Source organism: Pteropus vampyrus, unplaced genomic scaffold, assembly GCF_000151845.1.
Source record: "Pteropus vampyrus isolate Shadow unplaced genomic scaffold, Pvam_2.0 Scaffold76, whole genome shotgun sequence".
Classification (NCBI taxonomy): domain Eukaryota; kingdom Metazoa; phylum Chordata; class Mammalia; order Chiroptera; family Pteropodidae; genus Pteropus; species Pteropus vampyrus.
In genome coordinates, this window is record NW_011888857.1 from 148,489 (window position 1) to 160,910 (window position 12,422).

At 34.7% G+C, this 12,422-nt stretch overlaps 1 protein-coding gene and 2 pseudogenes across 3 annotated transcripts in view; 2 read left to right on the top strand and 1 right to left on the bottom strand.

Annotated features, from left to right (window-relative positions):
* Positions 1–12,422, bottom strand: part of QSER1 (glutamine and serine rich 1) — a 61,573-nt gene that overhangs the window by 32,188 nt on the left and 16,963 nt on the right. For all 3 annotated transcript variants that reach the window (XM_011362527.2, XM_011362524.2, XM_011362525.2), the window contains exons 2-4: positions 8,028–8,140; positions 7,422–7,583; positions 855–4,547 (exon numbers count right to left, since the gene is read on the bottom strand). In XM_011362527.2, coding sequence (XP_011360829.1) covers positions 855–4,547; positions 7,422–7,518 — 3,790 coding nt within the window. In that variant the 5' untranslated portion in view covers positions 7,519–7,583; positions 8,028–8,140. The remainder of the gene's footprint in view (positions 1–854; positions 4,548–7,421; positions 7,584–8,027; positions 8,141–12,422) is intronic.
* On the top strand, positions 5,454–5,569 carry LOC111741348 (annotated as a pseudogene).
* Positions 6,748–6,866, top strand: LOC111741343 (annotated as a pseudogene).

Here is a 12,422-nt window from a genome sequence, read left to right on the forward strand (position 1 = left end):
TTAGAAGATATGAGCACTAATTCTGCCTGGAGTAATTTCCACAAAGTGACTTTGAAGATGGTCTTCAAAGTATAACTAAGTGTCACAAAACAAAGTTTAACTCATATCAACACTCTATTTATACAAAAGAGCTAAGCAGGAATACAGGCTCTAGAATCAGACAATCTTGAGTGCAGATTCCAGCTCTGCCACTTACTAGCAGTATGGACCTGGGCAATTCATTTCTTCTCAATCATCTGTATATTATTGGAGATAACAATGTGTATCTCCCAACATTGCTATTAGTTCCTAGCACAGAGGTAGTAGCTATTTTACTGTTTTATTTTTCCTTAGCATATTCTTTAAAACAGTAACATTTATACTTGTCAATTGTTTACATAAGGCAGTGCTTCTTTAAACAGTTCCTCTAAATGTCCCCTAACTGCAAAATGGAGCCAGCAGAAAATTTAGAAATTTTATCTTATACTAATATGCATGTTGCACACAATGTAACCATACTTAATAGTAAAACATTAACCTTCAGGTAAAATTGGCATACCAAGAAAATACAACAGAGCCTTCAATACAATGCCTCTTATCCATAAGTCTCAGGTTAGAGAAGTCTGGATAGCGTACCATGTCAGTTATGTTGCATATGGTAAAAAGCCAAGAAGAAACAGACAATTCGACCTAAAACCCAGAACTTTCCTATAGGCAAGAAACATTTACAAAAGTCCCTGAGATACCTACCAATGCATTTTGTCCTGAAAATTTATTTGCAGACCTGCTTCAAGCAAAGAAAGCATAAAAACTAGTCTTATAGCCAGAAAATAAGTGGAAAGCCATAATTATGAATCTAAATGTTAAAACTTTACCTGTTTTCTTTTTTTTATCAGAAGTAGCATCCAATGTAGTTAAGGTAGTAGAGGTGCTTTTATAAATATGACTGCGTACTCCAGGTTCTTCATCATCAGAAGAAAATGAAGATAAATGTTCTAAGTTTTTAAGTTCGTTATCAAGTTTTTCTGATAGACTGTTACCGCCAGTTTCAGACACCGAAGCCGTAGGTGTTGCAGATGCAGTCTTTGGAAGTGGTGGGGGACAAAATGTACGAACAATCTGGGTCCCCGGTCGTCTAGTCCTGTTAGGCATTCGTACAGCAAGAGTAGAAAACTGCTGCTTGGGCCCAGACTTCAGAAAATCTAAGAAAGAGGCAATGAATCCTGTCTTGACTTCTGGCTGTTTTTCCTCTACTTCTTTGATCTTCTGTCTCATTTTTTCTTGATGCTGATAACCATCATGGCAGCCTTCTGAGGAAGGAGGGGTATATGGCAAATATATATCTGTTCCCCTTGGATTCTGGCGTTTGCCTTGGGCAGGTCTTTTCGGCTGTTTCTGATTACTGCTGTCTTCCTCTTTAGTTTGCCCTTTCCCTTTAGTTTTTTTCTTCTGAAGGTTAAAATGCATTAAATCTTGGTTTTCTTCTTCAATCTTGACACTGATTGCCTCCCCTGGTTGGGCAATGGCCAGCAGTGCAAGTGCACTCCTAGTTGGGTTCACTGACACAGCACTGTCATCACCCCCTAAGGTGAATTCACTCTCTGATGTAGCACTCTCTCCACTTATACTTCTACTACTAGAAACAAATTCTTGGTTTCTGTTATTATTTAATGTACTCTCAACAGGAACTTCGCTATCATCTTCAGATTCATGATTGGTAGAAGACTGTTTCTTGAATGAGCTAGAACTTTGCTCCTGGACTTCATGACTTGGTCCAACCACTGGTGAAGTTAGTTTAGATGCTTTATTTTGACCAGGTGTTTCAATGTGCTGTTGATCATGAGTCATTTTTGACTGAAGAGTAGGTACTGGTGAAAGGTTTACAGTAACCTGACTTCCATTTAAGGAAATATCATTTATATTCTGTGGCTTTCCTACTGTAGCTGTTATGGAATTAAAATCCGAAGTCACATGCCCAACATCCAATGACTGCTGAAAATGAGATTTAGAATCACCATCTTCAACAGCCGGAATGGTTTCATTTGAAGTTGACTTGGGAAAATCAGAAGGTGTAACCCCACAAGCTGCTGCTGTAGCTGCTAAGATATCATCTACATTTGATAAAATATTTCTTTCATCACTGAGCAGCATTGCCTCTGGGAAACATATTGATCCAAGTGAAACAAAATGATTCTTTGAATCATGTTGATTTGTTTCATTAAAATGCGCCTTTGTTGTTAGATGTTGTTGTAAAGGTTTTGAAGATTCGGAGAGGTCCATTTTCAAAATTTCAGTATTTTGAGTATGGAGTTGCTGCTGAGAATGATCACCATTGCTCTGAATAATATGACCATCCATTTGAAGAAAAGGATGTACTATATGTTGAGGACTTGGTACACGCTGTACTTGTAAAGATGCCTTTACTTGTCCTAAGCCTGCCTGCAATATTGACTGCTGAAGAATCTGTAAATCACAGGCAGAATCTAAAAGGATCTGTGTATTCGGAAGAGATGCCTGATGGCCATGCCCTAAAGCATGATTTGGAATTTGAATCTGAGACGAGGCATTAATTATTTGATCACGCTGCTCCTGAACCTTGGCTTCATGTACCTTATGTATAAGAGAATGCTGCTGGTTTAGGTCTTTAGTATTCAAACTTATTTGTGGACTTTGCATTAAATTAGTTGCCTTCTTAATATCAAGGGTTGCTGCATTACTGACTTGGCCAATTTGTTGGTTCAGCTGTGTCACTGAACCAACCATACTTTCTTCTTTTTTTGATCCTTGTAGAGCAATCCCAACAACTTGATCTTCAATACGGGAATTACTTCTGATTACACTCTGAGAATATCTGTCATCTGCCTTTGACACCTTATAGGCTGATTCTTGAACATTAATTTCCCCATCAGATAGCCTTTGGGTTGATGACTCAAGAGATACTTGTGGCTGTAATACCTGTAACTCTTGCATTGGAAAATCATCTTCTTGCTTCGAAGATGTATACACATTTGAGTCAAGTTTTCTTTCAGCATAAGACTTTGGATCAGGGGAAGGCATATTATTCTGTAATGTCTGACAATGAGTGGAGGACGCAAAAGATGATTGGACGGCAGGCAAAAACTTTTGGGACTGGGGAGATGATGACCCTTGAGCCTGAGCATTTTGGGAAGAATGCATAGAAATATAATTCTGGGTTGGGCTAGAATCTGGCAAACTCTGAGCCCGAGAGGTGGAAGAATAAGAAAGAGAAGGGGCTGTTAATGTTAGGGACTGCCCTGAAGCATAGCTTTCTGAAGGACTAACAACTGACAAAACTTGTGACTGAGATGAATAACTAACCTGCGTCTGGCTAACTGGTGATAAACCCTGAGAATGACCAGATGAATAACTTTGAGACTGGCTAACTGAAGACAGATCTCTTGTTTGAGCAGGGTAATTCTCGTTTGTAACTGAAGATAATACCTCTTGCTGATCAGAAGAATAATTAAGTGTCTGATTTTCAGAAGTTATAGTCTGAGATGACTCAGAAAAAGACAAAGTTTTATATAAGGATGGCAACTTCTCAACTTTGCTGGGCCTATAAACCTGTGAATGAACAATGGATGGCACATTATGTGGCTGTACTAAACCGTAATTTTGGGACTGACTAACTGATAAAAGGCTTGGTAGCTGCGCTGTAGAATAAATTTGTGCTTGGCCCGATATTACAGAACTCTGGTTATGTGAAGGTTTGGAATAGCTTAGTGTTTGCACAGGAGGAATTATACTTTGAGGTTTGGGGGTCTTAGTTGATGTTAGTGGTTGTTTTGTAGAACAGCTCTGTACTTTTGTAGTGGAAGGAGGATACCCTGATGATGGAATTGCAGACGAATAAGACTGAGCAAGTTCTACTAAGACCTGAGAGGTCTTTTGCTGCAATCCTCCATTGCTCACCTGAGTAGACTCTCCAACTGGGCTACAGGATAAAGATGACTGTCTGCTTGTTTCCTGAAAATTAACTACATTTGCATTTGATAGATAACTATGTAAGGAATGCTGTGAACCAGTCAGTTGTGCCTGAATAGACTGGGTACCTGAAGGCCGCTGATGGTGTTTAATAACACTACATTCTCTAAGAAGAGCTCTTTCAATGGAAGCAGTAGAACTAGGAAAGAGAGTTGAACTGTAGGCTTGAGGAGTTTGCTGGGCTCCCCCAAGTGTTGAAGGCAACAAACTAAACTGAGGTTGTAAAAGATGTGGTGCAGACTCTTGAGCAGAGCGATATGTTGAAGACTGAGGTGGTACGCTGTTACTCAATGCAGAGGAACCCAGGCGCTCAAATGCCAAAGCAGTTGGAACAGTTCCCTGGGAAGTCTTGATTTGTAGCAAAGGGTCATGAGGATTTAAAATTCCATTTGATGTAGTGTTAAAAGTTGAATCCTGAAGCACCAAAGGTGAGGTGGTAGCAAAATTTCTATTGCTGAAGGAGGTGGGATGCTGATAAGCAGAGAGGGCAGAGGGTGGAAGTGTTCCAGTGGTTGGCAAAGGTCCAGTAACAAACAGCTCAGTTGCTGCTGAGGAATGCATACCTGTGAAAAGAAAACAGATTTTTATGCAAATATAGCACAAATATATATGTTTTTATAGTAGAAACTTAAATAACTTATATAACCTTCAACCCATCAAAAACTCTACAAGACTGAAAAGTCTGACAAATTCTGCATCTTTATTGTGAAACTTACACTTCAAAATAGCTAGCTTTCTTAAAGCAAAAACAAAGTTACATTGGTACCAAAAATATATACCTATAATTGTTATGTAAATATGAGTTTATATATAGTTAGATAAGGCCATTGAAAATTAAGAAACCAATAAAAAATGTGCATTATCTCTAGTGATTAATTTAGCTGGAAGCCCCAACGTAAAATGCCAATGGGAAAATTAAAATGTTCATAACATTAAAATTGAAACTAAATTGTCTACTTTAACATAATAAATAAATCTCAAAAGTAACGGTGAGGCTAACGCTGCAAAGTTTCTTTTATCAAAATGTATGCATTAATAAAATCTCTTGCATTTCAAGTTTTGACTACCTATGAACAATTAATAACAACAGATGCATGCTTATCATAAAAGTACTGTCAAGAAGAAATTAACATTTCAGGACAGCATTCTAGCTATATAAAGTAAAAACATGTATACCTTTGTGATCTATAAATTCCACTTCTAGAAATTTATCATATGGAAATAAGTGGACATAAAGTTATTATGCAAGACATTTATTATAGTTATTGTGTATAAGTAGAAATGTCCATCAACAAGGGATTGATCAAATAATGATGGCATACCCTAATAACACTGTTGCTATAAACACTGATCAGGTGAATATCCATGTTTTGATATATACACATCAAAGAAGAGTAAACACCAAACTGTTAACTCTTCTCTAAATAGTGGAACTGTGGGTTTGTGCCCCAGTGGAGCCATGGTCCATGTTCTACGACCATGCCACCATGAACAAGCCCGATGTCTGATCTCGGAAGCTAAGCAGGGTCAGGCCTGGTTAGTACTTGGATGGGAGACCAGCTAGGAAGACCAGGTGCTGTAGGCATAAAAAAAAAAAAAAAAAAAAAATTAAAAAGTGGGACTGTAGTTAGGAACTATCGCTTTACATTTGTACACCTTTTTATTATTTAGTGGGCTTCCATTAAAAATTTTTTTTTTCATTTGGAAAAATTGAGGAAAAAAAAATTCTCTGGTCCTTTCAAAAACATTCTTCTCTCACTTTCCATTTACAAAAATGTAAAGTGATAGATGTGTAAATGCCAAGAGAACTACTAGTACAAGGAAAGAAAATATCTAGTTATACTTGAAAGAATAAATAACACTTAGAATTAATGTTTAAAATAATATAATCATAGGAATTAGAATAGAAAGTCTAACAATGTATAATGTAAAATTATTCCAGGAAACAAAAAATGAAGCTATTATGTTTTTTTAATATTGTTTTGTTTCACACTAAAACATTAATTATCTCCTTGGAAGGAAAAAAAAAAAATTTGCAATTTGGAATACTGAGAAGCTCTATTGATGGAATTTACACCAGAATGAAAAAATATCATTTCTTGTAGCTATTATTATCTTCTCAAATATACTATGACAGTTCTTATTCTTTAAAACAAAACCTTAAAAACCTGTCATCCTGTAAAAAATAACTATATATAGAAATAATTTGGGGGAGAAAGTTGAAAAATGAAATAAAAATTAAAAAGTGCATATAAACAGGCACAATATAATATCAACTTCTAATGACTTCTATTAAATACTGATTTAATCTGTTCAATTAAGGATAACTTTACATAACTCTAACAATGAAATCGGTTCTAAGATTGTTTTTCAGCCTGAAGTCACTAAGTGAAATTTAATCTTTTGTCAAAAACAAACAACACAAAAAAGATAAATATGTAAAAGTGATGGATGTGTAAATTAACTAGATAGGGGCAGGGGATTCTTTCACAATGTAAACATAAATTACTATAATTTATACTTTAAATATCTTATAATTTTATATTCAATAGAACTGAAATGGAGGAAAAAATAAAAGAAATTTAATCTTTGCTCCTCTCAAGTAGACAAGTAGCTACAGTTGATCCCTGAACAATGCTGGTTTGAACTGTGCGGGTTTACTTATATAAGGATTTTTCTTCAAATGCCACAAATGTATTTTCTCTTCCATATGACTTTCTTAATAACATCGTTTCTCTAGCCTGCTTTAAGAATACAGTACAAGTCTACGGCCATGCCAACCTGAACAAGCCTGATCCCATCTGATCTCGGAAGCTAAGCAGGGTCAGGCCTGGTTAGTACTTGGATGGGAGACCACCTAGGAAGATCAGGTGCTGTAGGCATAAAATATAAAAAATAAGGGATTGTAAGCTGACAGGTCCTTGCAATCTGTGAGGTCAACCAAGGGCTGCCTCGCCTAAAAAAAAAAAAAAAGGAATACAGTACATATTACATAGAACATATAAAATGTGTGAATTGTCTGTTTATTGGTAAGGTTTCCAGTCAATAGTAAGCTATCACTAGTTATGCTTTTGGGGAGTCAAAAGTTATATGTGAATTTTCAAATGCACAGGAGGTCAACATGCCACTAACACCTCCCATTTTTCAAGGGTCAGCTATATACTTAAATCTCAGATATAAACTTTACATCTAAGGTTTATCTTTAATAATCATCATCTTCAACTTGTTTGTTTTTATTAGAGTGTTACAACTAAATTTCTGCTGGTAACAATTTCTTGATTTTTGTCTGCCTTAAAATTGTGAAAAATTCCAGGTTTCAAGGTCCACTGGAAAATCAATAATTAACTTCACTTTCAGCCACGCTACCATAATGACAAAGCCATACATAGTGTATTTTTATAAGATTTAACAATTTTGAAAAAAAAAAAAAAAATCACCTGTCTGCCAGGATGGAGCCCTGAATTGTGGTAAAAGAGTAGTTCCTGAAGAAGCAGCCTGAGCAGTTCGAGATTCAACAGTAGAGAGAAAATTCATCACTGAAGATTCTTTAGTGTTAGTGCTGGCACTGTTCACACTAGTATCAAATATTCCAGAAAGACCTACATTTGAAGATAAAATATATCCCAAAGTAAAAATATTATTAATATAAAATGATAGTCCTGATCCTATTTTTAAAATCAATCTCTGAAAAAAAATAAAAAATTAAATTAAATAAAAAAGAATCTCTGAAATTTGAGGCCAAAAGTTCTACAACTCTAAACTGTTTTGTTTTGAAATAGCAAATAAATATTAATTTGACCATTGTTATCATTTAAAATTTACAGAGATGCATGAAAAAAGATCTCCCAATTAATTATACGGATATTCTCTATCAAAAAAAGACAAAGTTAAAAAAGAAGACAAAGCTTTTATTTTCATGTTAAAATTTCCATGGCACTGTTCTGTCCCCCACACACATTCATAACCCAACATGTAAAAACTGATTTTTTTCCTTATTCACTAAATGTACAGATTCATTTTATATTTCACAAGAGAATTTTTACCAGTTGGCTGAGGTGTGGTAGGATATCCAGGAAGCTGATGAGAGGCTGCAAAAGTCTGTCTCTGAAGGAGATCTGTTTCAGAGTGTGAGGGATGTCCTTCTTCATAGCTTAAACTAGAGGAAAATAAAAATAAGTGATCAAAAACACATAGCCCAAACAAATAGCTCTCAAAAAATTTCTAGGAGAGCAATTATCAAAATTAGAAGTCTTTTGACTAAATTCCCGACCTATAGACTAATAACAGATCAAGTCTGACAATACTGCCAAAATGGGGAAAATATATTGAAGATATTCTAGGAAGAAAAATGATACATAGTATTTTCCTTAATTCAATTTTTACCTCCCAAAGTCCTTTTAGTGGGAGAGATAAAACATGATACAGTAAGAACAACACTATCCTGGAAATCAGAAAAGCTGAATTCATTATCCAAGCTCTACTACTGGCCTACAGTTTGATTTCAATAAGTGACTCAATTATTGTAGGACTAATTTCCTCCTCTGTATGAATAACGGACTAAACAAGATCATCTCTAAGGTCCCTCCAATCCTAACATTCAGATAGTTCAAATAAATTGATCATTAACATTATTTCCCAAAAACTCACCTAGAAAATTTCAAGTTTATACATTGAAAGTCATTCAGAACAAGATGTTCTCTTCTCTTTTTTATTTTGAATATTTTAAACCCAGAGAAAACACTGAAATAGTATACTGAATAGTATAATAAAAAGTATATACCTGTCACTTAAGATTCAACAGTTAACATTTTGTTACATTTGTTTTGTCTTTCTCTCCATATACATATATACACTTTTCTTTTTTTACTAAACCACTTGAAAATAACTTGCGGACATCATGACACTTTGTTCTTAAATACTTCAGTTGTATGTCCTAGGAACAGGACATTCTCCTATGTAAACCAAACATTGTTATTAGACTTAAAGAACTTTAAGTCAGTTAAAGCATGTAATACAGAGCTCATATTCCAATTTCCCCCAATTATTGACAAAATGGGACTTTTAAAGCTTTCAATGTATGATCCAATCAAATTCAAGAACTGCTTTTGGTTATGTTTCTTTAAATTTAGAACAGTGCCCTCACTCTGGCCTTAATCCCAGATCTCTTCTTGATTTCATGACAATCTTCTTGAATAGTAGGCTATCCCAAATTCTGGATTTACCTGATTGCTACCTCATGAGAAGTATATAGTGATGTTTTATATTTCTTGTCCCATCACATGAAGATGCACACAATGTCAGTTTCTCATTATTGGTGATGTTCAACTTGAGGTGGTTAAGGTACTTTGTTAGATCTCTCCATGTAGTTATTTTTTCTTTGAAATTAGTATGCAATTTTGAGGTATTTAAAACTGTGTAAATATCTTTTTCCCAACAGCCAATGGTTTTCGACATCATTCAGTTGTGATCTTTAATTCAATTGTTGCACTGAGGACTGGAAATGTTAGGCTGCTAATGACATCATCACGTCAATATTTTAAAGTTAGCATTCTTCTGTAAAACAAAAATGAGCTTTCCTTTTTTTGCTTTTTCTCTTATATGTATATTATATATACTTATATATTTTATTCAGAAATATATATATTATACTTTTAAAAAATTTATCACTGTAGATTCTTGATGTTTAATTTGCCCTTTCAGTCCTGTCTCTTTCTGACATGTCCTCCTTGGGGCTCAAACATATCCTTACCTTAGAGCACAAGATGTTTCAGGCTCACCTTGATATTTTCCCTGCACCAGACCTGAAGTCAACCATTTCTACTAGGAGCCCATTTAGTAGGCAATGGCATTTAGAAACCAAGATCTGGGTGTCAGGTATGTTCAATGCCTAGTGTGTCATTGCTTCTAGACCCCTTTGGAAGACAAAGCTAAGAAAATACATGTCTTTTTAAAAACATGAGTTCAAACTGACAACTCTAATTCAAATCCAATTATTCCTCATCTTCCCCCATTTCACATGTGTATCTCCCTTTTCTTACAGTTGGAATGCTAGTTCACAGCTACATTAATAAATTTACTCTTTAGTTCTATTTGAAAATACTATAACACAACCTCTACCAAAAACAAATCTAAGTAAATCTAAATAAAGGTCAGTATTTCTTCACAGTCCCAAGATCATATCACACTAAGTGGATATAGTTAGAATACTGATTCAAAAGTAATTATTATTTATGATGGCTGTTATTAGATATAGGAACTAGATTGTTTTAAGATCCAATTTTAACATTATTTTAAAATCTTTTTAAACTTTAATAATGAATTTTATTAGGGTATAATTTACATGTAAGAAAATACATCGTTAAGTGTACAGGTAGGTCCATGTGTACACATTTTTGATAAATGTATACACCAATATAATCACAATCCCAAACAACTTACAGAACATTTCCATCACAACAAAAGGTTTCTCATGCCCCTCTGAAGTCAATCTCTTTTTCATCTCATCTCTGGCCCTAGACAACCACTGATAAGGCTAATGTCACTAACATTTAGGTTTGCCTGTTCCAGAATTTCACATGAATTTAATCATACAATCCGTATTCTTTTGAGGTACACCATGCTGTCGTATACACGAGTAGTTCATTCCTTTTCTTTGAATTGCATGAATATATCACAATACATTTATCCATTCGCCTACTGATAGACATCTGGGTTGTTTCCAGTTAGGGACTAATGTGAATAAACCTGCTCTGAACATTTGTATACAAGTCTTTTATGGACATATGTTGTCATTTCTCTAAGTTAAATATTTGGAGTGGAATTACTGGGTCAGAGATAAGTGCATGTACCATTTTACATTATCATCAGTAATGAATCAACATTCGATTTTTGCTTTATATCCTTGTGACCATATGATCTTTTCAGTCGTCTTAATTTAGGCCATTCTAGACAGATATAGTGGTATCTCATTGTGGTTTAATTTGCATTCCTTAATAACAAATGCTGAAGGGCACCTTTTTCTAGATTTATAGGCTATTCTTTTAGCTTCTCTTGTGAAGTTTGTTCAAGTTTTTTGCCCTTAAAAAAAAGTGAGTTGTTAGCTGTCTTACTGGGTTGTAAGAGGTTTTTTTTATGTATTTTGTTTTTTATGTATTCTGGACATTTTTTGTCAGATGTATGTATTGTGAATGTCTTCTTCCAGTCTGACGGCTTGCTTTTTCATTTTCCAGTGTCTTTAAATAGAAGTTTTAATTAATTTTATTACGGTAAGAGCACTTAACATGAGAGCTACCACTTAAACTGTACAATACAGTATTGGTAACTCTGTGCACTATGTTGTACAGATCTCGAGAACTTATTCATCTTGCATAACTGAAACCTTTTATCTGTTGAACAATGCCCCATTTCTTCCTTCCCCAAGACCCTGGCAACAACCATTCTACTGTTTCTGAGTTTGTTTAATAAGGTTTTAATCTTTGATTAACTTGAACTATCAATATTTTCTTTTATAATAAGTGCTTTTAGTATCCTGTCACTTAATATATTCACCTGTTTTCTTCTAAAAGTTTTAGCTTTTATGTTTAGGTCGATGAATCATTTTGAGATACTCTTTATGTACAGTGTGATGTAAGGGTCAAGATTCGAATTTTTAACTTCTTTAAAAATTATGGTATAATTTGCATACAATAAAATTCACCCTTTCTAGAGTACAGGTTAGTGAGTTTGGAGAAATGTGTCAACACTACAAAAAACAAGGGAGAAAACAGTTCCATCACTACAAAAGATTCCCCTGTGCTCCTCAGTAACAAACCCCTCCCACCACCTCTAGACCCAGGCAACCACTTCTATTCTCTATCCTTAGAGTTTCGCCTGTTCCACATGACAAATAAATAGAATCCTTTAATATGTAGCATTTTCTGTCTAGCTTCTCTCAGGTAGCTTAATGCCTTTGAGATTCATCCATGTTGTTATATCAGTAATTTTTTATTGCTGAACAGCATTCCACTATATGGATGTACCAAAAATTGGTGGTTGTTTCAAATCCATTCATCAGTTGAGGGCTCTTTAGGGGTTCTTTACTATTTTTGGCAATTATAAATAAAGCTGCTATAAACATCTGTATAAGTTTCTGTGTGAATATAAGTTTCCATTTCACTTGAGTAAATACATAGGAGAGGTATGGCTGAGTTACATGGTAATATTTTTAACTTTAGAGAAACTGCCTGTTTTCCAATGGCTATAATTTTTACATTCCCAACAACAATGCAGGTCTGGTCTAGTTGCTCTGCATTTTCGTTGACACTAGGTATTATCAATTTGTAGGTTCTTTAAAAAAAAAAAATGTTTAGCCATTCTAATTGGTGTACAGTGGTACCTCATTGTAGTTTTAATTTGCATTGCCGTAGTAATTAACAATGTTAAGCATCATTTGCTCATCT